Here is a 27,298-nt window from a genome sequence, read left to right as displayed (position 1 = left end):
GAACATTGTTTAGAAAAGTCAACTTTTTTAAAAATAACTTTCTAAATTATGTTTCCGGGAAATTTTTTAAAAAAATGCAGTTATTTAATAATTTGTTTGTTTGTTTTTTTGATTATTATTTTACATTATATTCTTTCCAGTATTCAATTAATTGTTTTGTACACTACTTTGTAATATTTTTCACTGAAAACATAACATTGAGGTGTATTTTCCAGAATTTGCAGAGTGTTACTGGAATGCCATGTGATTACGTTACGGAAAGGCATGTGATAACAATTGAACCATGTGATAAACTTTTCATATCAGCCCGCTAAGCACCAATTTCGAAAAATATGAAATATATGTTAATTTAATGTTTTTATCATACAGTAAAAATTATATGTTATTTAGTCTAAGTATACGATAATGCATTTGTACCAGCTCTTATAATATGATCTACAAATGTGTATCAAATATAGCTTCAAGCATTGCATTAAAAAATACTGGAACTTACCCAAAAGCTAAAACAAAGTTGACTATTAACATTAAAACTGTACTCTTTAATAAAGGAGGTCGAAATAATTGTTTTGTTGATTCTTTTAACTGAAATGGAAAGAAAATATACAATACAAAAAATATGGTTTTGGCATAAAATCATCAATTCAAAATCAAATGCTTTAAATAACAATGGAGAAAAAAATAGATAAATATAAAAAAAAATATATAAATGTTATAATTGAAAGGAAAAATCATGTACATGTATTTATAAAATTTAACAGATCAAGATATTGATAACTGGATTTAAAAGAAAAAATCAATTATGTATCAATAATTAAATGAGGAATGTGTCGATGGGACACAGATGATGCCCCTGCTTGTCTAAGTTATAAAGGGACCTAACTGAAAAACGGCAATAGTGTTTTGATTATTTACCACAGTACAACCTGTTCCTAGTTTAGCTATACAGCCCACATCTCCATTGTGTTGTTCTAGATATTCAGCTCTACTTGTATCTGTGGCTAGTATCAGGGATTTTATCTAAAAAAATAACTTTAGTTATAAGATAAAACAGCTTTGAATAAATAAGAAATAAAAAGTGTTTGACATCTGTCATATTTCTGCTTTGTAAATTGTACTGCTATAACTATATGTGGTTAGTTTTCTCAATTTAATAGTTCCATATTTTTCATATACAATGTTATATTTAAGGAACATTAATCAAGAACAGAAATGTGACGACACCCCAATTCTTACTTGATCTGAGTCGTGTGGTAATAAGCATTGTGTATGAGTTTCATAACATTTGGTGGAGGCAAACTGAAGTTAAAGAATGAAAATGATTTTTTTTTTCATTTATAAAGGGACACAACTCTAGAACGGCTATAGTGATGCCACCAAAATTCAAACTTGATACGTTTTTTGTGTGTGGTAATAAGCATTGTGTATAAGTTTTATTACATTTGGTTAAGGCAAAGTTAAGTTAGAGAATGAAAACCAACTTTGGGAGGTACATAAGGACAGAGTTGACAGACAGATAGACATAGACGGAAAAGGGTAAAACTAAATGCTCCCTACCCTACTACGGGGACATAACAATCAACAATATTTCATTTTGTAAAGGGGCATAGCTCTAGAAAGGTAGAATTTCTTGTTTGAATTGTTATTTATTTGTCATTTAGGGCCTTTTATGTGTAACAGGTTTTGCTCATTATAGAAGGCTATATGGTGACATACAGTTGCTAACTTTCTACATCATTTGGTCTCTGGTGGAGAATTGTCACATTGGTATTTATACCACATTCTTTCACTTTCAAAATGACAATTGTGTATATTCAAATATCCCTATCATCATTACCTTGTATTCTTTTGACTTCCTGTGTGAGAAGTTACTGTCATGTACTTTAGTAAGTACTTTGATGGCTTCAGATGCTTTGCCAGCCTAGATAAATGAAACAAAAGAACAAATGAAAATAGATATTGGGCAAATGGACAAGAAACTTAAAAGTGAATCAAATAAATTGCTATAAGCCTTAGTCTTAGTCTTAGAGTTGCTGGATGTCAATTTGAGCAATTTTGGTATCAAACTCTGAAAATTTAAAAAAAAGTCTCAATTTTTTTCAAAACAGATCTAAGCACTGGTAAAAAGGTGTAATAAATCTGTTATCAGATTTAAATATTATAGAATATAGATAAGCTGACCATAGATCAACAAATTAACAAATCAAAGTGATTGATAACATTGAAAGGTAAAGATTGCTTCATTTTTTCAGTGGAAAGTAAAATTAAATATTGCATTGGTTGTTGTTGATTTTCGAGCAATTCTAGACAAAGGGAAGATATCTCCAATTTTTTTTAAAGATGACTATAACAATGACATCATTTATATTTTTAGAACAGATATTAGATTCCTGCACCATGCAAAAGTTATTTAATTTTCCTGACAAGTGTAACATCATTTTGTGCCTTGAATATCTGAGCATATATTACTTCGTTTAAATTTCTGGAAATGTTCATATATAGGATAGGATGTTTAGAATGTTATGATCATTGTACTATATTTTGTGTATCAAAAAGGTAGTGATAAGTCTTAGAAGATTTAAATATCAGGTCAGTCAAATAATGTTTTGATTGCCTTTCATGCAATTTTTACCTGAAATCATAAAACATATAACAAGGACCATAAGAGGATCATTTCTGCAGCTGATATAGATGGATAATGTTCATCCACAAAATTTGAAGATAGAACATTAAAATATTTGCAGTAAAGTTATTTGTTTTTATACAAATATCATCCAGTGAGCAACAGCATATGATGATCGATTACAAATCCTCTGGCAAAGATGGTATGGTGATATGATGAGGTTTTATATATCAATTTGTCAGAAAAATACAATGAGAAAACAGGTATCTTCACATAAATTAAACGAATTTAACATTTACTTACTATAAGAAGAAATTTAGGACTTTCAGGCATCATTGTGAATAAGAAAGCTGAAGACAGACTTGGTACAGCACATGTAGCTACAAATATCCTCCAGCTAGAGAATTTAAAACTTGATGAGATATATCCTATATCACGTGGAATTATTGCCCAGGCCAAACCTACAAAACAATCAAAGTAGTATGTTTATGAAGGGTCAATAACTTGATGATATGTATCCTCTATCACGTGGATTAATTACCAATGCTAAACCTATAAAACAATCAAAGGAGTAGGTAAACAAAAGGTTATATTGTACAAAATCAACAAGTTCTGACATTTTATAACATGTACTGTGGATTCATTCATTTTCGTGGATACCAATTTTCGTGGTTTGAGGAAAACTTGCATATTCATGGATATTTAATTTCAAGATTTTTGCAAAGTCTGCATTCATTCCTTTAGAAAATTTGTAATTCGTTGAACGTTTAAATTTTGTGGTTCCCTTGTACCCACGAAATCCACAAAAATTGGAATCTGACAATATTAATATATCCACAGTATGATGTCATTATGACATCACAGTTGTGCACTCTGATGGAAAATAAAACTTTGACTAACTTTTCATCTTAAATTCAATAGTTTTTTGCTTCAAGCGATATTGGCCACATGCAAGGACCACCCTATTTTTTTTAGTATCAGTATCTAATCCATATACTAATTTATTTTGGTTGAAGGGTGTGTGTGGCCAAATTTTTTTAAGGAGGGAATACCACCTTACGAATGCACTTTTTCTGACTTGATCTATTATAGTTTCAGGAGAAAACACTGCAAAAGTGGATATACATTGTCTTCTTAAGTTCTTATTACAAAAACTGATTTTGATAGCCAAAAATTGTAAGTTTATATAGATTCTCTCTATAAACCATAATTTCTAACAAAAAATTCCTAAGAAGGTTCAGCAATTACCCATTCAAAGACTTTAACATCCTATAAGGGTTTAATTAACAATTTTGGATCATGTCTACTTATTTGTAAGTCTTATTATCTATCTGTATTAGTTTTCTAATTGATAACTTTAACCAGCAAAATTTGCTAAAAATGGACATACAGTAAATGTCAATTTTTATCAAATTTAATTTTTTTGGCTTTTATCTAAAAAACTGAACCCTCCATAACTGATTAGAGACTTTTGTAACAGTGTTTGTACAAGGATCAACACTTTCATGGATCAAAAACGCATCAGTTGTTCGCCATTAACTTACCTTAAATTGCTAATCAAGAGGTTTTTGTACATATGAGATGTACATTTAATGTAATTAATGTTTATTTTAACCTTTCTTATTCTTTAACACATGGCAAGAGCAAAATCTCTTTGTTCTTACTGTGTTATGATCTGGATAATGTACAGCAAAGGGGTGCATTAACTACCTCAGATACTGCATAGTTGAAACATATTTTTACCTTAAGGGGCGATTCCTGGATTTTAAAGGGGCGTTATTCTATCAAATTACAAAAAAATATCACCCTGTGTAGCGAGACTAAAGACAATATTGATGATTTTAAACTAAAACACGATACTTTGTCCAATCTAAGGGTTTAAAGACCTGTTCGTCCCCACCCCCTAATCCGCCATCTCAGCCTTGAAATTACGACAAAGTTGAACTTCGTACAAACATCGTAGTTTCAAAATAGGAAAAAGAAAGGTTTGTGCGGGAAGTAAAAGGTTTTAAAGAGAAATGTATTTTCTGTTTATTTAACATTTTAATTTTAGGTAATATAAATCTTCCTCAGTTCTTTTTTTCTCTAAGCATATATCAATGAGGGAAAAAAATTCAAAAGCAATTAATCTAATTTAAACTCAATAACCCTTGCAGTAATTTTTTGTTCATACACCAATTTGAAAGTACACAATTTGTCAAAGTCTTAATCGTCACCAATTAAATAAAAATTGTGAATAAATTTAACGGAAACGATAAAAATAAATATACTATTAAATCGCAATTTTAGAATGAGTCTAAATTTAAAAAAAAAAATAATTAAAACTTACCAAAGACGTTTTCCCCCCATTATTACCCTACAAGAAACTTTCCTAGGATCCGTGGATTGCGAATTAACGTCCACATATCTTAAACGTTCACGTAAATTGATTGCGTCATGTGTTGAAACAGTTATTGACCAATCAAATGGGTATATGTAATTTAATCTGCACAGCACAAGATGACCCAATAACCCGAACTCCTACCGCGTCAGGGTTATGTGGTCATCTCGTGCTGTGCAGATTACATGGCATATATCAACTTGCTTGGTCAATAACTATAACTTAACTTATAATTAGATAATGTTTTGTATAAAATAAATTTAAAGTTCAATACTTCATTGACAGATTATTGGACAAGTTGTAATATCAAAATTACTACCTCCACGGGAACAGATGATACAGATTGACTATTAATTCAGACCTTATACTTAAACATATCGAATGATTTTATTAGCAGGTTTCTGATTAATTACATGAACAAACAAAAATAAATAAATGCTATCATAAAAGTTTATTTTTTAGATATGGTGGTCAGTTATTCTTCTAATTCACAATCTTGTTATATTGACACAAAAAAGGATAAAGTTATATGCTGTAGAACTACAGTTTGAGGTCTGCAATGCTATGTATGACTTTTGTTCATATGTGAAGCAATGTCATCATATAATAATTTGGTTTATGAAAGGCAAAAAAAAATATACCGCCTTCCAACAAAAATTGATACATGTTGACGTCACAAGTATCTTTCCTTAAACAAAAAATACAGTGTTAATATCGGGGTTTCTTTAGCTTCTTGTACACCTAAGAATGAATAAAATTACATTGGATGAAAATATATAAGTAAAAAATGCAATTAAAAAACAAGAATGTGTCCCAAGAACACGGATAAAAAACAAGAATGTGTCCCGAGAACACGGATGCCTCATCCGCACTATCATTTTCCATTTTCAGTGGACCTTGAAAATGGGTTAAAATCTCTAATTTGCCATTAAAAAGGAAAGATAATATCATAGGGAACATGTTTACTAAGTTTCAAGTTGATTGGACTTCAACTGCATCAAAAACTACCTCAACCAAAAACTTTAACCTGAAACGGGACAGACGAACGAAAGAACAGACGGATGAACGGACAAAGGAACGAATGGATGGAGGAACGGACAGACCAGTGGACACACAGACTAGAAAACATAATGCCCATAAATGGGGCATAAAAATAATCATTGAATTATATAATGTTACTAATATTATCAAAATTGGGTAAAACAGAACAGCCAAAACAGTATCTTTTGTATAGGGCTTTCAAGGTTAATAAAATTACCAAATTTGTCCTATTAGAATGTAAATTATTCATTACAGTCATTGACTTGTGTTCATTTAACCATGGGTTGGGCATTTATATTCATATTTTATCACTCGCTAATGCTCAGGGTAAAATAATGGAATATAAATGTCCAATCCATGGTTAAATGAACACAAATCTACGGCTGCCATTTATTATTTCTCAATTTACCTGCAGCTATAATGTTCCCACACATCCAGAATGTAGCCAAGGCACTGATCATCATTCCTCTTTTTTCTTTGGGTTGAAATTCAGTGAAATATGAAAATATAACTGGTATACTTCCTCCAACACTAGAACATAGAGATTGATAGTGTACATGAAAAATGGTTGTTTTTAGGGTTGCTGCCAAAAATATTATCTAAATTAACAGTTGACAAACAATGGACACCTATGATTGCAAAACATGTAGCTCATACTGGTCCTTCAGACTAGAGGAACTAAAAATTACTCAAAAAATGAAACAGCAGATGGATATCTTCCTGTCTTGTAAAAGAATCTGTGTAAGTTTGGTTAAATTTTCTAAATGCATTTACAATACTGTGGATTCATTATTTATTTGTTGGATACCAACTGTAGTGGATTTTGTATGTATAGGTGAACCATGAAATTAAATATTCAACGAATGACCAATTTTCTAAAGGCTTGTATAAAGACTTCAGCAAAACCACGAAATTAAATGTCCATGAACATGCAAGTTTTCCTTCATCCACAAAAATTGGGGCCCCACGAAAATGTGTGATAAGAAGACAGAAGGAGTGATTACTTTGTGACACTATTTTCTTCGATACAATAAAGAGGGGGATCTGAAGTCTTTTGACAAAGTTCTGACAGTAATATTTTTTAATACACATTCACCAGTTTGGAGATAAATACAGCGTTATTAGAAAAGCGATATAAATCCATTCTCACCAAAAATTCCCTTATTTATAAATGTTACTTAGTTTTCTTTTAAGTAATGATCAGACATTTGAAATCAATGTAGTATGCAACTGTATAAAATCAGGTACTTACAGATGATCTTTCACCAATTTTCTAGTTGTTCTTAATGCAATCAATTTTACCACTACATAACTTTCATATTGTGCAAAAAGAGAGATAACTCCAACTTATTTACAGAGAAAACAGCTTTTGAAGCTGTCACTTCCAACCCGCAATTGACATGACGTCACAATAGTGAATTTTAGCAGATTTTAAGAATTCATCTTTGCAAATCATATCTGAACTACTAGTTTTACTTACCCAATTCCACTAATAAACCTACAGAGTAGGAAAGCCCAGAATGTTTGTACTACACTGGAGGCCAATACCCCTATTCCATTCACTGTTAGAGACCACATCAAAATGGACCTCCTTCCTTGGTGGTCAGCTAATGATCCCCAGAAATAACCTCCCAATAACATACCTATTGAACAAGTTAACATGAGTTACAATGTCAATTAACAAGAACCTTGTCTCTTCTTTAAACTGACATGAGGTTTAATAAAATAAAATTCTGTTGCAAAAAGTAAGGAGTATTTATTTTTCTCTAATTATATGGAAATTTATCCCTTTTTGAACCCATTGTGTAAAAAAATTTAATCAACGTGTGGTTGCTGGTGATCTCAAAAGATCATTGGATGATGTTAAGGGTCATGACCTTTTTAGCTAACTGGATGAATCAAAATTTGATAACAGGTGTTAATGAAATTGACAACTTCGTGCAATGTGAAAGGCACTTGTAGGGGATTTTCGGTTAACAAAAAAAGAAAATGTCTTTTTAATCATTAGAGAAACAGATTCTTACATAGTTACTCGTGGATTATCGGATTTCTCCAATCTCAATAGTTAAATTATAAATTGTCCTCGCCGAGGCGGGTCGGACTTTAAAATTGATAATTTAACTATCTCGATTGGATATATCCGATAATCCACTGGTATCAATGTAAGAATCTATATATATTTAATAATGTTAAATTACACATAAAAGCCTTTTAAAATGATGATATTCTGTCTCATACATATATGTTTGTGCTAATATGGTTTTCCAATTTGAATGGTTTTAAACTAGCAATTTTTTGGGGGCCTTTATAGCTTGCTTTTTGGTGTGAGCAAAGGCTCCTTGTTAAAGACCGTACCTTTACCTATAATGGTTAACTTTTATAAATTGTGAATTGGATGGAGAGTGGTCTCATTGGCACTCATACCACATCTTCCTATACCTATATAGTTGTTTCATCATAAACCGCCATTCAAATTATAGTTTATAATTAATTTCCTTTTTCACAGATTTGTTTGTTTAATGTTTTCAGAAAACTGTTTGATATCGAATTATTATCCATACCAATAAAAACAATAGCATTGAGCCATCCTTTATCTGTGGATCCAATGTCAAGGTCACAGCTTGCTGCTGGTAAAAGGAATGAAACTGATAGCACCTCAATGGCATCACTGGATACTGCCCATCCACATAACGCTAGTACCTTAAAATGGAATCTACCATAACCTAAAATTACAAAAATACTAAAGCTATGAGGCACAGTACAACTTATCACTATATATCATATGTCCACCGCACTGTGGTTTCATACATTTTCGTGGGTATAAATTTTCATGGATTTAGGGAAACTCACAGTTTTGTGGATATTTGATTTCTTGGTTTTGCCAATATCTAAATACAAATCCTATATAAAATTTGTATTCATTGAACATTTGAATTTGTGGTTCAAATATTCCCACAAAACCCATGAAAATTGGTATCCAACAATAATAATGAATACACAGTAACTGGACATCACAGAAGTTCTCAGACAACTTTTTAAGTCACAAGAGAGAATGTTAACAACACAAAAATTAAATTGTTGTATGATGTTGATAGTTTCGAGTGTTCCTAACTTTCCAGTCAAGTGTCGCACTTTTACAAATACAATGTAGCTAAAAAACACCTAATTTTAAAATTAATAAACTTTGCCAATTTATGAACTCTATATGCACATAGTTCATTCAAAAATGAAAAGTTTAAATATGTCAGCAATCTTGTTTTTATGAAAAATTTTATAACTTTACAGTACAGCTATATAGACAATAATTTTTATATATGCCTGGTATTACATGCACCATAATTTTTCATTACCATAATTTTAAATTTCAGGTTTTTCAAAGTGTTTTGTTTGGTAGAAAATATTTATTTTTACAGAAAACTTTTTTTTTATATGCCTGGAAAAAATGCACTACAATTTTAAATTTCAGGCTTTTTAACGTGTTTTGTTTGGTCCATTGTCATACATTTCTATTCTCTTTTTTTAATAAGATATCTTGCAGCATACTTTTATTTCTTAAAGATGTACATAAACATTTTTGGGTTCTCTCAGAAATCCAACTCTTACGTAAATAAAGTTGTTTATGAATGGTCAATAAGACATTTGGAAAGTTCATACTGATAAAATTAAACAATATCTTTGATTTTGAAGCTTGCTAAACATAAAACCCTGTATACATCACACTTTACCTGTTTCTTTCAGAGCTTCTTCATATGGAACAGCATCAGGATTGACATCAGATTGGTCTTCTGAAATACAAAAGTACACTTAATGTACAACTCACACTTAACTGTAATAAATTGCTTCGTTGAGTGCAGCTGGATACAATGGCAGATGTCCAACCCTGAAAAGTTGGGACCAAAATGAACACAATATAAAAAATGCTTGATACAGGTCTGAATTTGGGTTGTAATTAAATATTTGAAAGGTAATAGGTTTCTGACACAACATAACTGTTGTCAAAGAACATTAAATTGGTTTTATGACTTGAATTTATATTAACTATTTTGCTTCTGTGCAAAAATATAAAATATTTGAAGAAATTTTTAATCTTTTAGAAATCTTGCGAAAAAATTATCACCTCACACAATTGTTTTTTACCCCCCCCCCCCCCCCTCCTTTTTCCAAAATAAAATGCCCTCGTAACCATAATTACCAATTTAAATAATGGGTACATCATAAAAGTCTTAAAATACATCATTTCTTTATACATAATTTAAAAGCAGTGTAAGGGAGGTTATTCAAACACATTGTACTTTTAAAGTAATTGTCCAGTAAGGTGGTATGGGAGTCTAAAATAAAAATGATAGAATTTGTTCATACTTTGTCAAAATGTAGTATCTATTGATACATGTTCAAAAATATTATAAAAATGATAGGTCACCTTGCATTTTCTCAAGCTACAGGTTGTGACAAAATGACAAATTTTGTATGGATTATGCAGGAAAAAACAACATTTTGTGAATAGAAACTAAACAAAATGATAGAATTGTAAAATAAATTAGGAAAAGATTGCTTTCATACAATGCTTTGAGAATATCAAAAGAAAAGATAGGGTCACCATACATTTTTTCGGGCTAAAAGACAAAATAGGAAAATTTCATGAAGAGTCCTTCAGAAAATGCACTGCTTTAGAGTTACCTCCCCTTAAATTGCAAATTTGAAAATATAAAAAAAAACAACCAAATATAATCTACACTTGTAAAAATATTAATATTTATAAGTTATATTCTTATAAATTGGTTCTTTGAAATGAAAATTCACATTAAAAATCTGCATTCCTGCATCAAATTTTGCTAACTTGATAGAAAATATGGACCTTATATTCTCAGTTTTTTACAATCCAAGATGGCGAAAGACACCCATACCACCTTAATCATGCAGGAAACCCTTGTTTTTCCCCCCTTTTTTGCCCCTAATTCCTAAACAATTTCAGCCATAACCTATCCTAACCATCCCTTTGTGGTATTGAAACTTGTGGTATATTTTCAGAGAGATCCATACAATGTCAACAAGCCATTGTCTCGAAAAATACAAAAATGCTTATTTGGTCCCCTTTGTGGCCTCCAATTTCTACAATATTGTGACCAAAAGCCCTAAAATAAATCCCATCATTCTTTTTATGTTCAAAACTTGTGTTTAAATTTAATAGATTTCAATAAACTTATACTAAAGTTATTGTCTGGAAACCAAATGTCTTCACACGAAGTGGATGCAGACAACAACGATGTGACACTATTACTACCGGTCGTATAAAAAGCCAACAGTAGGTTATACATTCAAACATAGCTTGATGAAACTAACAAATCTACAGTGATACATGAAATGTTAATCAAAACACCACAAATAAACAATTACCTCCCTTAATTACCATAAACCTTGTTATATATTTTGATACAGTTCCTTTCTCCTTTTCAATGTAAATAATGATTCTTACATAACATCTATATACATGTACTTACCAGCTGCTAAGTCATAGGTATCATCAAAAGAGGAATACATATATTTATCTCCACAACTAAATGTGATGTATAAAACTAATGTGGTTAAAAAATATTAAAGTGTAAAATCTATAAATGGCTTAATGATACATAAACTAGATGTGCTTGACTGGTTTTAAATTTCAATATTTTGATCTAACTATACATGTACTGGTATATGCTGTCCTTCACCTTTACCTAGTTTTTCAACTTGTCTAACCAGATTATAAAATTGGCATTTCAATTGAGTGCATGATTTAGATTAAATTGACCAGCTGGTATTGTTTAAGTTGAGTCTACCATGCTATACATCTACCTGTACTGGTTTTTTTTTATCTTACTAATCTAATAGGATGTTTTTTTCTGAACTTTTTCCTCATCTACACAGTGTGGGAACGGAACTGTACGGGTTTCTAATAATTTGGTCATTCGGGAGACTGTCAAGCGGTGCTCCGACATTCGCAAAATAACAAGTTGCTTGATGGAAACTTTGACGAACTCTTATGTTACTATATAACGTTTCTGCTTCAAAATTTAATAGCTCAAACATTCTTTATGTAAATATGAACCAATAAATTAATTAGAAAGATATATGCATCAAAACGTTTTCCTTAGAATGGTGGAGCTCCGTGTAAAACGATCAAGATTGTCACACAACAGAGATCAAAAATGTCAAATAAACATCGAAAAATCAATGTTTGCTACCTGAATTTTCACATGTACCTTTTCTGATATATAGTCTTAACTGTCTGAAAGTTTCAAAGCCATTGTCTGAGTAGAAATCTTAATTCATTCATTTTCTCCATGTCGGATATTTTTATTGACTGTACAATCGCTCGCAAGTTTACTGTAATATCACACGGAGCCTTCCTGTACACTCACTTGGAGCTTTCCTGTAGAATTGCTTGGCCAAATTTATTAAATTCATTGTATATGCATTGCATTGCTTGTTTATTGCTGTCCTATTATATTCATATATGGTGTTTGAAGTGAAAATAAGCATATAACCAGTTATTTTGACAATTAGGATTCTATCAAGGAACCCTTTTATGGTGACTATATCAGAGACAAAAACAAAATGTGTACAATAGATATAAAAAAGAAGGTGTGGTATGATTGCCAAAGAGACAACTCTCTACAAGAGACCAAAATGACACAGAAATTACCAACTATAGGTCACCGTACGGTCGTTAACAATGATCAAAGCCCATACCGCATAGTCAGCTATAAAGTGTCCCGAAATAACAATGTAAAACTAGAAAACTAACGGCTTTTTATGTACAAAAAATGAACGAAAAACAAATATGTCACACATAAACAAACAACCACTGAATAAGTATTCAAGACAAAAATAAAAGGACAGTACAAAATATGTTAAGAATCTAATTTAAAATGAAAATGAAAATAATCCTCGTACAAAATAAATATTTATGTATTCCGAAAAGGTGACTAGATTCTCTGGAAGGGTAATTATCATATTTTGAATTTTACTTAATATATTATTTACCAGCCATTTAAAAAAAAATTATAAATACATGTTTGAATAATACAACAAAGAATTTTTCATCACAGGATCGGGATATTGTAACAAGGAATTCGAATGTAGAAGGGTGGTAGCTAACCACTGATCCTAGAAAAGACACGTATATGTCAATAAACATGATATTAGAATAAGAAGATGTGGTATAATTTCAAATGAGATGTCTGTTTATTACAAGTTATAGCTACTGGTAGGAAAAGCTGCAGTAAAATTAAATTTTATCAAGGATGAGAGAGGACTTGATATCTGAAAGACAGAGTAAACACAAAATCCTTCAACATATTTTTTTTTATATCAATGTCACGATTAAGGAACTTTTCAATATTCCCAACTATAGCATCCAACAAATGAACGAAACAGTTAGTTTATCAAACCACATTTAAATCTTCAATATTAAAATAAGGAGATGTGATATGATTGTCAAAGTTAAAAAAATAAATGGATTTAAGCAATTATAATCTTCTATAAAAGGTCCCAACATGAAACATAAGAATCAATACATTTCGAACTTAACTCACGGCCTAATTCATAATAAAACAATTTACCAAAAACATATATGACAGACATGAACCAACGACTCTTGACTTGAAACAGGTACATAAAGAATTTGGCAGGGTTAAAAATGTCTGTGTGCGCTTATTTCTCTCCAAAACTAGCACAGCATAAGACCAAACTATAAAAAATGAGATGAATAATCGAATCATCATACTATCATTGACGATATCAGACCAAGTGCGGATCCCGCCTTTCTGCAAAAAAGGGGAACCAATCCACGGAACACCATGAAACGTCCACAATATAAAAAAATCGGAAAAATGGGGTTTCAACCACCGATCTAGTCACCTTTTCGGAATACATAAATATTTATTTTGTACGAGGATTATTTTCATTTTCATTTTAAATTAGATTCTTAACATATTTTGTACTGTCCTTTTATTTTTGTTGTGTATACTTATTCAGTGGTTGTTTGTTTATGTGTTACATATTTGTTTTTCGTTCATTTTTTTGTACATAAAAAGCCGTTAGTTTTCTAGTTTTACATTGTTATTTCGGGACATTTTATAGCTGACTATGCGGTATGGGCTTTGATCATTGTTAACGACCGTACGGTGACCTATAGTTAGTAATTTCTGTGTCATTCTGGTCTCTTGTAGAGAGTTGTCTCTTTGGCAATTATACCACACCTTCTTTTTTATATCTATTGTACACATTTTGTTTTTGTCTCTGATATAGTCACCATAAAAGGGTTCCTTGATAGAATCTTAATTGTCAAAATAACTGGTTATATGCTTATTTTCACTTCAAACACCATATATGAATATAATAGGACAGCAATAAACAAGCAATGCAATGCATATACAATGAATTTAATAAATTAAACTTGCGAGCGATTGTACAGTCAATAAAAATATCCGACATGGAGTAAATATGTCATGGTGTGTTATTTGGCTTAAATTTGTGTTAGTGTTATTTTGGATAAAAATATGTTTTATTTTATGAAAGAAAATTTAATGTTTGTATTTTGTAAAAGTTTTAATTAATCTGTTTAATTAATTTTACATAGGCTGTGGCATTAGTACTCGAAATGTCACAGTTTGCTCAAAGCACTTAATTTTGAAAGACTAATTGTAATTAGCATATGCATATGTCACTTGGAAAGTTTATGTTTTTTTATCAAAGTTTTATCAAAACAATATAGGATTAGGCTTTGTTAATTTTAAATGTCTATTTTTTGTTAATGAGATTAATATTTACATGTCGAGTCATATTGATTTATATTTGGTTTTAATATAAATATCGTTGTGTCTAATGTGAAATTTAGGAAAATCAGTCACCTTTCGGAAACCTAACCTTTCACTACTAAAGTCTATTATACTGGTACTGTAGGACTGTCGATCAGTCTACTAGTTGACTTTGTAGTGGTTAGACAAAAATGTATTTTTGACTCACCTTTTATTTTTGGGAATTTTAAGATAGCAGTCAGTGTTTCGGAAGCGTAACCTCACACTACTCATGTCATTATACTGGCCCTTTAAGACTGTCTACCAGTCTACCAGTTGACTGTGTAGTGTGAGACTAAATTTATCTCTGACTCATAAATTTAACTTTAGAAAATACCTTTGAGAAACTTTTATTTTGAGACTTTTATATTTTGAAATTGAGATTAAGTACATTTTATGATTTAGTGATTTTGGCATTGGATTTATATCTTACATTTTAAGGAGAAATAACTTTACTTTGGATTTGATATTTAGATTTGATACTTTATATTTTGATTAGATTATTATTATTATTTGGAATTGTTTACTAATTGATTTGTTATCATCATTCGTTTAAATTGTTACAGTAATTAAATTATGAAAACCTTCCTTGCGTTTTAGCTATGCCTATCAGAACATTAAGTCTAGCGATAGACTGACCCCCTGTCCCTTGGTTCCAGCACAAACGAGTTAGCTCCCCCTTATCTAACAGTGCTCTCGAGTGAACCTTGGTGACAGATATGGTGGAGGACCCGGGCATGATACAATAGAGATTCTGAAACTGCATAGCTAGAATGTTGGTTGGCAAAATTCATTCAAAATTATTTAAAACTTTAAAATTTCAAAATTGAGACAACAGAAGGAGAAACAATGAGAGGAAGAGAGAACCAGTAGCAGGAAAGACAAGTTGCAGATTAAAACAACACACAACTAAAAGATAAGTACATCTTGCCTATTATAATACACTTTAATAACTTTTAAGTGAAAAGTATAGATGTATGTTGATTCTTGGTGTGAATCTGTTAACTTTAAATAAATATTAATTTGTGCAAAAACTTTACAGAAGTTAAAATTCAGTTTAGGAGAAACTGTACTTGTGCAAATAATTTTATACGATCTGGAAATTTGACTCATAGTAGAGAGAATTTAACATTTAGTTCAAGAGAGATTTTATTTGCGTAATTAATAGAATATGATGAGCATCTTAAGGTAGAGAGAATTGAACATAAACAATATACTGACAAAAATACTTTAAGTTTCAGTTTGGTAATTGGAATAGAAATATCATCATGGGTAGAGAAAGAGAATCTCAAAAGGATGGTGCTGCCAAAAAGACAGATGTGCCAGGCTATCCAGTGTAATACCAGGAACAGCAAGTTTCCAGTTTACTACAACCATGGAGAGGAACTTTGTCGAAATTGGATAAGAGAACCATCAAGTGAAATGTTTAGTTGACAGTGGAGCTTCCTTTAGCAGTATCAGCAAACATCAGGTGTACCGTCTTAACACCACTACAACGATACAGAGATCAAGGATCAAGGATGCAATAGGTGTCCGTTGACAGGTGCTTGCAATAATCAGAGAAATAGTGCTTCAACTTTTGGACATCTTACCAGAAATTCATAATTCTTAAACATTACCGTCTTGCTAGAGCTTATTTATAGGATTAAACTTTTTGTGAAACAACAAAGCGAAAACAGACTACAAGAACAGAACTTTGACATTACCAACTCAGATCATTTAGACATTAGTGATTATCATGAGTGTGCTTCTCATGCCACCATAGCAACCTTCCCAAGACAGTAATATATAGAAAGCATTCAGTGTTTATCTTCTTTTTTTGTAGTGCTAGGTTTTAGTAGGAGTGCACGCCTGTTGGTTCTTTTCACTACATCAATTTGAATTTTGGATTACTGAAATGTTATTTTATTATTCATCTGTTAAATTCGTAGAATACAGGTTGCCAGAAGCTAGCAAGTTGGAATAAATTGTTGTTGATATATGTATATATTTTTGGCACCAGGTTGTATATAAAGTTTATACAGAGTGTATTGAGATATTCTTAGGTGTTACTATGTAAATGTTTATATCATGTTTGGGGACAAACATATAAGAGTAGGGGGGAATATGTCATGGTGTGTTATTTGGCTTAAATTTGTGTTAGTGTTATTTTGGATAAAAATATGTTTTATTTTATGAAAGAAAATTTAATGTTTGTATTTTGTAAAAGTTTTAATTAATCTGTTTAATTAATTTTACATAGGCTGTGGCATTAGTACTCGAAATGTCACAGTTTGCTCAAAGCACTTAATTTTGAAAGACTAATTGTAATTAGCATATGCATATGTCACTTGGAAAGTTTATGTTTTTTTATCAAAGTTTTATCAAAACAATATAGGATTAGGCTTTGTTAATTAATGTCTATTTTTTGTTAATGAGATTAATATTTACATGTCGAGTCATATTGATTTATATTTGGTTTTAATATAAATATCGTTGTGAAATTTAGGAAAATTAGTCACCTTTCGGAAACCTAACCTTTCACTACTAAAGTCTATTATACTGGTACTGTAGGACTGTCGATCAGTCTACTAGTTGACTTTGTAGTGGTTAGACAAAAATGTATTTTTGACTCACCTTTTATTTTTGGGAATTTTAAGATAGCAGTCAGTGTTTCGGAAGCGTAACCTCACACTACTCATGTCATTATACTGGCCCTTTAAGACTGTCTACCAGTCTACCAGTTGACTGTGTAGTGTGAGACTAAATTTATCTCTGACTCATAAATTTAACTTTAGAAAATACCTTTGAGAAACTTTTATTTTGAGACTTTTATATTTTGAAATTGAGATTAAGTACATTTTATGATTTAGTGATTTTGGCATTGGATTTATATCTTACATTTTAAGGAGAAATAACTTTACTTTGGATTTGATATTTAGATTTGATACTTTATATTTTGATTAGATTATTATTATTATTTGGAATTGTTTACTAATTGATTTGTTATCATCATTCGTTTAAATTGTTACAGTAATTAAATTATGAAAACCTTCCTTGCGTTTTAGCTATGCCTATCAGAACATTAAGTCTAGCGATAGACTGACCCCCTGTCCCTTGGTTCCAGCACAAACGAGTTAGCTCCCCCTTATCTAACAGTGCTCTCGAGTGAACCTTGGTGACAGATGAATGAATTAAGATTTCTACTCAGACAATGGCTTTGAAACTTTCAGACAGTTAAGACTATATATCAGAAAAGGCACATGTGAAAATTCAGATAGCAAACATTGATTTTTCGATGTTTATTTGACATTTTTGATCGCTGTTGTGTGACAATTTTGATCGTTTTACACGGAGCTCCACCATTCTAAGGAAAACGTTTTGATGCATATATCTTTCTAATTAATTTATTGGTTCATATTTACACAAAGAATGTTTGAGCTATTAAATTTTGAAGCAGAAACGTTATATAGTAACATAAGAGATCGTCAAAGTTTCCATCAAGCAACTTGTTATTTTGCGAATGTCGGAGCACCGCTTGACAGTCTCCCGATTGACCAAATTATTAGAAAACCGTACAGTTCCGTTCCCACACTGTGATCTAGGGTTATTCTATTATAAAATTGTAAAGCAAGGAAGTTTTCTGTTTTTATGGTTTTAAAATCCCTTTAATAGAGATAATATTATTCTCATTTTGACCAAATAAAATATATACTTCCATGAAAGATTTTTATAAATACAAGTTATCATGAATGGAAATTACTAGTAAAAGTATTTTTATATAAAACATAAATCTTTTAATTCTTTACACTTAAACATACTGTTATCAGGTTTTCAGTGAAACAGTAAATACATGTAGCTACATTGTATTTAGATGTTTTCAGTTTATTTATTTTTTTAATTCAGTCGACAATATGGAACAGTATATCTTGAAAAGATTTTATTTGCAGGATAACAACAAAATATTTGAAGGTCAATTATTCTACATATATCGTCAATCTGATATTTGTGACAGTTTTTACATTTAAAATCTACAAAATTTCTAATAAATTGTTAAATTTATATGATAAAGATGAATGATCTGTTAGTAATTAGATATAGTAATGCCTTTATATAATATAAGATGTAAGTCTTAAATTATAAAGTTTTAATGGTAATTCTTTCTCTTGTATTGTTACATCAACATTAACATGTGTTGACATAAATTGATGCTTCTTTCTAAGTAGGCAAATGAAATTTACAAAAGTTTAACATTTGACTTTTAGACATGTACATATGATGTCCTCACAATAACATTCTGTACACAAAAAGATAAAATTGCATTTTTAGAATTGAATGCTTCTTTTTGTAAATTTATTGGAGTGCTGCACAACATTGACAGAGGTACATATTGTATGAAGCCCAGAGGCGGATTTAGAGGGTTTATCAGGGGCTTTGGCACCCCTTTTGTGGTTGATTATATAGGGAATCACTGAAGCATAACTGAAGCGGGTCCCCTTTTAGGCAGTCAAAGAACCCCCAATGAAGCCCACAACATTCTTATATAGTGGGTTAGGGTCAACACTTTGAAAACTGACTTTATTAAATTCAATATTAGATGGAGTAGAATCTCGTCCTATTTTTCTTTAAACTATAACACAGTTCAGTTTTTTATTTTACCAAGTTTTCCATTGAGCAAGTTTGATGAAAATCTTTGGTACATGTAGTGACAAACAACCAATGATTTAAACCAAGTATACAAGCTTTGACCAAGTTTTTTATGAAAAACTTTGCTTGTGACAAAAGATGAATTAGACAAAGTTTACTTGTCTTTAATAGTTACAATGGGGCTTAACATGATATTAATTCAATCAATACATAAAGAGGTGTAATAAAGAATGACTGCCACTTAAAGAATAACAGGAAAAATGAAAATACAAAAAAATTTAAGGTACATGTATTTAATACATAAAAAAATTATTTCCCCTGAGAATTTGAACTGTATATTGATCGTTTGTCAATGTATGTCATTAAAAAACATACCTACCAAAAACATCCTCCAAACATGCCAAATAAAGAATATATTTATAAAAGAGTGAATATTGAATGACTTAGTGTGATAGTGTCAAATAATAATTACCTTGATTGGTAATGAGTGGGTCATACTCAGCAGACTGTGACATCTTAAAATTCTCTTCCATCAGAGATGGCTAAAAAAATAAAAATAAAAATAAAATTTCTATCTCATTCAAATATACATGTATGTGAAGTGACCCCATCCAATACTTAGAACGGTCTCAATATCTAAAATTGAGAATTTGTGTTGGATCAGATATGTGTTTGTTTCTTTAATTTACATCTACAAATAGTACATATATATTTCTTTGTTGATTAAATTTGAAAACAGAAAAGCAAGTATAATTTTGATGTTATTTCTGAATTAAGGAGATTTCTCATATATTTTTCAAATGGTTTATTTAAGGAATGACTGTAAAAAAATTCTGTCTATGAAGAAATAACATAAAAAATTTGGTGCACACTGAATAATGCGTGAATTTCTTATAATTTAATTCTAAATTCCATTGAAAACCATGAAAAAACGTTGATGACATCACAGCCACATGACTATATTATGTCTATGGGCTGAGAACAAAATAACGTCAGCCAATCAGAAGATGCGTTACATCCAAAATTAAATTATTTTACAATGAACGACATATATTCATGATATATATTTGTGATAAAGAGCTACACTTAGAAAATATTACACATGGTTTTCCTGTATCAAACTTTTACTTAAGATCTTGACTTATTAATATTAATGTTGTAATATGTAATTATGTAATATAATTAAGGATAAATAACTTGAAAAAGAAACATGTGATAGATTCAAGTGAAAATACTCTGATACCAGACAAAGGTTAACTCTTGACTTATTTAAAAAAAAAAATATTTGGAATTAAGAAAAATTAAAGATGGGCAAGATAAAAATAAGTGCACACTTAGAGACAGATGAAACACAAAAAAAATATAGATGGATCACAAATGTTATATTAAAAAATGCTTTGGATAATTTGAAGATGAAGAGCATTTCATATTTGAATGTCCCCTCTAAATCTTTTGATAAAGCAACTCTTTGATAAAGTTTTAATTGATCTGTTTTAACGCCACTTTTTAGCCCCACTTTATGGTTATTTCGTGGCGGCCAGTTTGTATTGGTGGAGGAAGCTGGAGTGCCCAGAGAAAATAACAACCTTGGATAGGAAAACTGACAATCCTAATCAACTAGATTGGAGTTGACTGGCTACTAATTACATTAGTACCTACTTAGACCACTCGGCCACTGGGCCCTGACAATGTTTTGATAAGTTGTAAAAATTCTGTAGCTTTAAACAATTACATGTAGTGCTAGGTTCAATTGGATATATATTCACAAAAACATAACAAACTTGGAGGTATTTAAATTTTACAATTGGAATTTATATCCATATACATGTATATTATGTCGATTCATATTTAAACCAGATGCTCCGCAGGGCGTAGCTTTATACGACCGCAGAGGTTGAACCCTGAACGGTTGGGGCAAGTATGGACACAACATTCAAGCTGGATTCCGCTCTAAATTTGGATTGTGATTAAATAGTTGACACAGCATAGGTTTCTGACACAGAATGAATGTATTCAAATGAACTTAAAATTTTTGTTTTCTCTTAGAGCAATTCACTATGCTGTTGAATATTAATCCTCTCAAAAAAAATGTTTGAAGAAATTTTCTTTTTATTTATGAAATTTCAAATGAGAAAAATTGAACCCAATTTTTTAATCACATCCCCCTTTCCCTTATTCCAAAACTAATTTCAATTAAAATATTCTAATGGAGTTTGCAACAATTACTACTCATTTAAATACATCATAAAATATTAAGATGTACAAAAACTGCTTGTTATCACAGAATGGTAAAGATTATTTAAATTTATCAGTTGGTAGTAAAAAGTGAATATACATTGTATATTGTATATAACAAAGATTTAAGTTGATTCTGGACAAAGAAAGATAACTCCAATTAAAAAAAATTCTTGCAGATATTTCTTGCTTACTATACTGGACAAAGAAAGATAACTCTTAATTAAAAAAAAATTTGCTATTTCACAATATTGTGAAATTAGATATTTCTTGCCATTGCACAATACTGTGCAATTGAAAAGACTTGCTATTGCACAATACTTAATATAATAATTTTAGATCCTGATTTGGACCAACTTGAAAACTGGGCCTATAATCAAAAATCTAAGTACATTTTTAGATTCAGCATATCAAAGAGGCCCAATAATTTAATTTTTGTTAAAATCAAACTTAGTTTAATTTTGGACCCTTTGCACTCTAATTTAGACCAATTTTAAAACTGGACCAAAAATTAAGAATCTACATACACAGTTAGATTTGGCATATCAAAGAACCCCAACTATTCAATTTTTGATGAAATCAAACAAAGTTTAATTTTGGACCCTTTGGGCCCCTTTTTCCTTAACTGTTGGGACCAAAAATCCCAAAATCAATACCAACCTTCCTTTTATAGTCATAAACCTTGTGTTTAAATTTCATAGATTTCTATTTACTTATACTAACGCTATGGTGCAAAAACCAAGAAAAATGCTTATTTGGGTCCCTTTTTGGCCCCTAATTCCTAAACTGTTGGGACCGAAACCCCCAAAATCAATACCAACCTTCCTTTTGTGGTCATAAACATTGTGTTTAAATTTCATTGATTTCTATTTACTTTAACTAAAGTTATTGTGCGAAAACCAAGAATAATGCTTATTTGGGCCCTTTTTTGGCCCCTAATTCCTAAACTGTTGAAACCAAAACTCCCAAAATCAATCCCAACCTTTCTTTTGTGGTCATAAACCTTGTGTCAAAATTTCATAGATTTCTATTAACTTAAACTAAAGTTATAGTGCGAAAACCAAGAAAATGCTTATTTGGGCCCTTTTTGGCCCCTAATTCCTAAAATGTTGGGACCAAAACTCCCAAAATCAATACCAGCCTTCCTTTTATGGTCATAAACCTTGTGTTAAAATTTCATAGATTTCAATTCACTTTTACTTAAGTTAGAGTGCGAAAACTAAAAGTATTCGGACGACGACGACGACGACGACGACGACGACGTGATAGCAATATACGACGAAATTTTTTTCAAAATTTGCGGTCGTATAAAAATAATCAACTCATATATACATGTAGGCAAACAATTTAAAAAATATCTTTAAACTTATTTTGTATTTTAACAAGCTCCTGACTGGTATTTAGATTACCAAAAATTTCTGTTTGATGTTGCTTGTGTGCAGTCATTGCCCTTGAATGAGTACTATTTTGCATTTTGAGAGCATCATATTAACTGGAGACAAAAGTTTGTTAAAACTTATTTCCTTGTATAATAAATGTTTTGCTGAGCACAGCCTGATACGACCCAGTGGTTAAACCCTAAACATTTGGGGCAAATTTGGACACAATATTCAAGCTTGATACTGTCTCAATTTGGATTGTGATCAAATTTTGATATAATATAGGTTTCTGAAAAAATAAAAGTGGTCAAAGATCTTACAAATCTATTGCACTATTGTGCAATTGAAGATTTCTTCTTAAAACTTTTTATAAACTCAAATTTGAAAAATTTTGAAAAAAAATATGAATCCTTTTTAAAAAATGGGAAAGAATCCCCCCCCCCCCCCCCTCCTTTGGAGCAATAACCTAAAAAAAAACAATAGTAGAGATTGCGATCCATACACTTTAAAACAAGTTATTGTCTGGAAATATATATTGACCATGTTGACTACAATGACTAGTCCAAATAATTATGACAAAAATTAAAATAGCCTTTGTAAAACGTCATAATGGATTATATATTGACTAGAGTCTAGATAATGTATAAAATTTGGGAAATAGTACAGAAGACAAATCAAAGTTTTCTTTTGTAAATACATTAATTGTAAACAAATTAAAGTAACACAAGTTCTAGTGAGCTTTTAAAATCAACATTATAATACATTACACACTAGCAAATATCATGCAAACAAAAAAACTCATATTTCATAGTGGGTCTCAGCGTGACAAAGGCGTAGACAATTTTTAGTGAGCGTGACCTGTGAAAGTCAAATTAATTATGCCGTGAAAACGGGAAATGAAGTCTACATTAGCTGGACACAGGAAATAACCAAAAAATGAGAATTGCTTTTGGAAATAGTGTAACGGGATACCGGAATCTGACAAATCAGTGAGCGGGATCTGGGATCAGACCCCCCCCCCCCCCCCCCAATGAGACCCCTATATATATATTACAACAGGATATAAATATTATATGTAACATGACATAAACAAATAAAATAATAAAGACAAATCTTATTAAGTTATTACTTATAACTGGGAGACAGACTATTGTAGTTTTGTCCCACCTTACCATCAATGATCTGTTTAGACTATAGTACCAGAAAGTTTAAACAAAATTAAAGTCTACACGTATACACAGCCTTATTTCCAAAACGTTATAACAGATCTATGAATCTGAATCTGAATCTGAATTAATACGTTGCAGGGCCAGGATATGGCATCAATGGCAACGGGAGAGAGGCGCTGGAAAATTAGTCCAACGTTGTGAGAGCAACCAAAGTTTTAAAGCTCTCAATTGTCTTAGCACACACGAGATTGTCTGGTAGTCTATTCCAATCAGGTATTGTTCTTACAAAGAATGATTTTTTGTATTGTTCTGATTTGCTAGGTGAAATTTTGAAATTTTGAAGCAACGGCTGTTGTTTTGAGCAAATTTGTCTACAATGTTTGTTGCTAAATTGTTTTGGTTTAACTTGTAGTTTTGGTCTCTCTTTGACTAATACTGAGTCTTGTGGTATAGCTGGTACCAACTCCCCGGCCACCTTGTAGAGAAAGGTAAGTCTACTGTGACGACGTCTGTTTTCCAGTGTTGGAAGTTTTAGTTCAATCATAAGTCTCCTTATGCTGCCTTCCTCTCTGCTTGTGTAATCCCCACTGATGAAGCGCACAGCTTGTCTCTGTACTTTTTCAAGTGCATTAATATCCTTCATTAAGTAGGGGTCCCAGACTATGGATGCATATTCTAAAAGTGAACAGATAAGTCCTATATGCAGTCAGAGCTCAGACATAAATAAGTCTGAATCTGCTTTTAACTCATAGAGGTCTAAACTTGTAAGTTTTAGGATTTGTCTCCCTTTAATGTCAGACAAATTACGACTTGAATAAGTCCAGTATTGTTAAACAAGAAATAATTGACCAGAATCAAAAAGTTGCAAATATCGACTCCTACAAGTCGATAAGTGATTGAAATTGGTTAACTTCAAGACCCACGCATACTGATAAGGAGGTCATGCATCTAAATGAAATAATGACAACATTGAAAGCCAATGCTTTGTCTTCTAAAGAAAAATATGAATGAGAGTCTAAAAAATCGGAGATAATGTTAATTAACCTTACAATGCAACCACCTGGAATCACACTTAATGAGGAAAAACATCTGTGTTTAGTAAGGATGTTCAATCAAATTATTAAATTTAGATAGCTCAAGTCCTTGTGAACTCTCATACAGGTTTTTGCTGCCATAGGTGGTGTAGTTTGGCCACAAAGTAACATTAAGTTTTTTCACCAACATAAATAGACCTAAACAAGTCTGTCATTTTCTGACTTAGATAAGTCTAAAATTGAAACTACATTTTTATAATAAATACATGTTTCGACTTATTTACAGTACGGGTAGGGACTTATTTTTATGGATGTCTTAATCCGTCTAGTCGGATATGAATAATCGGACATTTTTATGATAGGTAGTATGGTCATTAATCAACAAATCCAGGTGTGATTGGCAATATATTTGTCCTTTCATCTTAATCCGTGCTGCTAGAATTACGGTTCACTGATTTCAGAATCAGGTTACCTGTAATTTTAACCTCTCAGTCAATTTATTGATTACACCGTTTTTGACATAAAATATTTTTACAGGTGAAGTACTGGAGAAAACGTTGTTTTAATAAAAATAGCCTATTTTTTTAATTATGGTTTTTATATTTCAACTGCTTTTTATTTTCTAATTTGTTCCTCAAAATTATTTTTGTTCTATGTTCTTTGTTGTTTATTTTTTGTTTTTTGTGTATCGGTTTCTTATTTATTTGCATATATTTCAAACATAAATATTTTTACATGTATTCTATTTCTGGAAGCTTACGGTTATTTTTGTTTTACTCGTAAATCCATTAGCAGAATGCTGTCTCCAGGGTTAGTTTGACGCGGCCACATGCAAAATATTTCTATAATATGTATTTAATATTCAGTCTGTGTTGGGTCAGTTCCGAGATAAAAAAATAAATAAATATAATTACAGTGAGCAATACTTGTATATTATTTCGTAGCTTGCTGATTCTTTGTAGTTTTTACTTTTTACTGTAAACAATTTATTGTCCGAAACTTCAAAGTTGGAGATGTATCAATAAAATAGAACGCAAATAATAACACTAGAAGAAGATATTGATTCTTCCCGGACATACGTTTTATTTTAAGATTTCCGTGTTTGTTCATTATGCTAAATTTATATAATTGATCTGCATTTGGGGGTAGGGAGTAAATAGGGTCCGGATCTCGAAATCCCGGGCTTAAAAACACGAAGTCCCAAGGTCCCGAATTTAAATAAATCAAAATCCCGACATCGCGAAAAAAAGAATTCTCAGATCCCGATAGTGTTAATCCCGAAATCCCGAACTTAAATTAATTGCGTAAAATTAATTTACGCACAATCCATGTAAAAAAGGAAACTTGTATGTTATATATTTAACAGCAATTTGTTAAGAAAAATTAGCCGTGAAAAGATAATTCCATGATACACATATTAGTGATCAACAGCGTGTGCACGTGGTTGAACTTTAACTTGACTCCACTCACAATATTATTGAATGCTAATAAAAGATGATCGATTTTGTCCACTGCACGAGATTTTTATATGGCGGGAAATGTCGTAACAGTAAACTCAGGTGACCTTACTGAACTACTGTGGGAAAATCCATTCATGATTAAATTTGATGTGGAATGATTGACAGTATTGTGCGTTAGTTTTGAGGCTCTTGATCGATTGACCAGAATAGAAATTTAATCGATTTACATACATGTAAAATCAAAACAAGATTTAGTCTTCTTTAACTATTTTTTGTTTTATTTGTATCAGTCATTTCCCGGATTCCCATTTAAATATTCTACTTTGGAGAACTCCTTTAAACTTCGGAAATAATACAACATCGATTTAAAAATTCTTACGGACTGCGCGAGCTATAGAATGACTAGAAGTACGACGAAAAAGTAAAGACAGCTGATCATGACTAGTACGATTAGCCTTCAACCCCATTGGGGTATAAATGTGCATTTATTCAATAAACTATATAAGGTTAAATTTTG

General features: G+C 31.0%; 1 protein-coding gene across 2 annotated transcripts in view; it reads right to left on the bottom strand.

Annotated features, from left to right (window-relative positions):
* Positions 1-27,298, bottom strand: part of LOC134686904 (synaptic vesicle glycoprotein 2C-like) — a 35,604-nt gene that overhangs the window by 5,624 nt on the left and 2,682 nt on the right. Inside the window, exons 2-10 of one of the 2 annotated variants that reach the window (XM_063546741.1) lie at positions 19,977-20,046; positions 9,767-9,826; positions 8,603-8,764; positions 7,522-7,684; positions 6,451-6,572; positions 2,924-3,081; positions 1,835-1,918; positions 913-1,017; positions 494-582 (exon numbers count right to left, since the gene is read on the bottom strand). In XM_063546741.1, coding sequence (XP_063402811.1) covers positions 494-582; positions 913-1,017; positions 1,835-1,918; positions 2,924-3,081; positions 6,451-6,572; positions 7,522-7,684; positions 8,603-8,764; positions 9,767-9,826; positions 19,977-20,046 — 1,013 coding nt within the window. Of the gene's footprint in view, positions 1-493; positions 583-912; positions 1,018-1,834; positions 1,919-2,923; positions 3,082-6,450; positions 6,573-7,521; positions 7,685-8,602; positions 8,765-9,766; positions 9,827-11,539; positions 11,683-19,976; positions 20,047-27,298 lie in introns of those variants that run through there. The other variant, XM_063546742.1, reaches the window with a different exon arrangement.

Source organism: Mytilus trossulus, chromosome 10 (assembly GCF_036588685.1).
Source record: "Mytilus trossulus isolate FHL-02 chromosome 10, PNRI_Mtr1.1.1.hap1, whole genome shotgun sequence".
NCBI lineage: Eukaryota > Metazoa > Mollusca > Bivalvia > Mytilida > Mytilidae > Mytilus > Mytilus trossulus.
The sequence above is the reverse complement of the archived record's forward strand: the minus strand, read 5'-3'. Positions and strand labels throughout refer to the sequence as shown.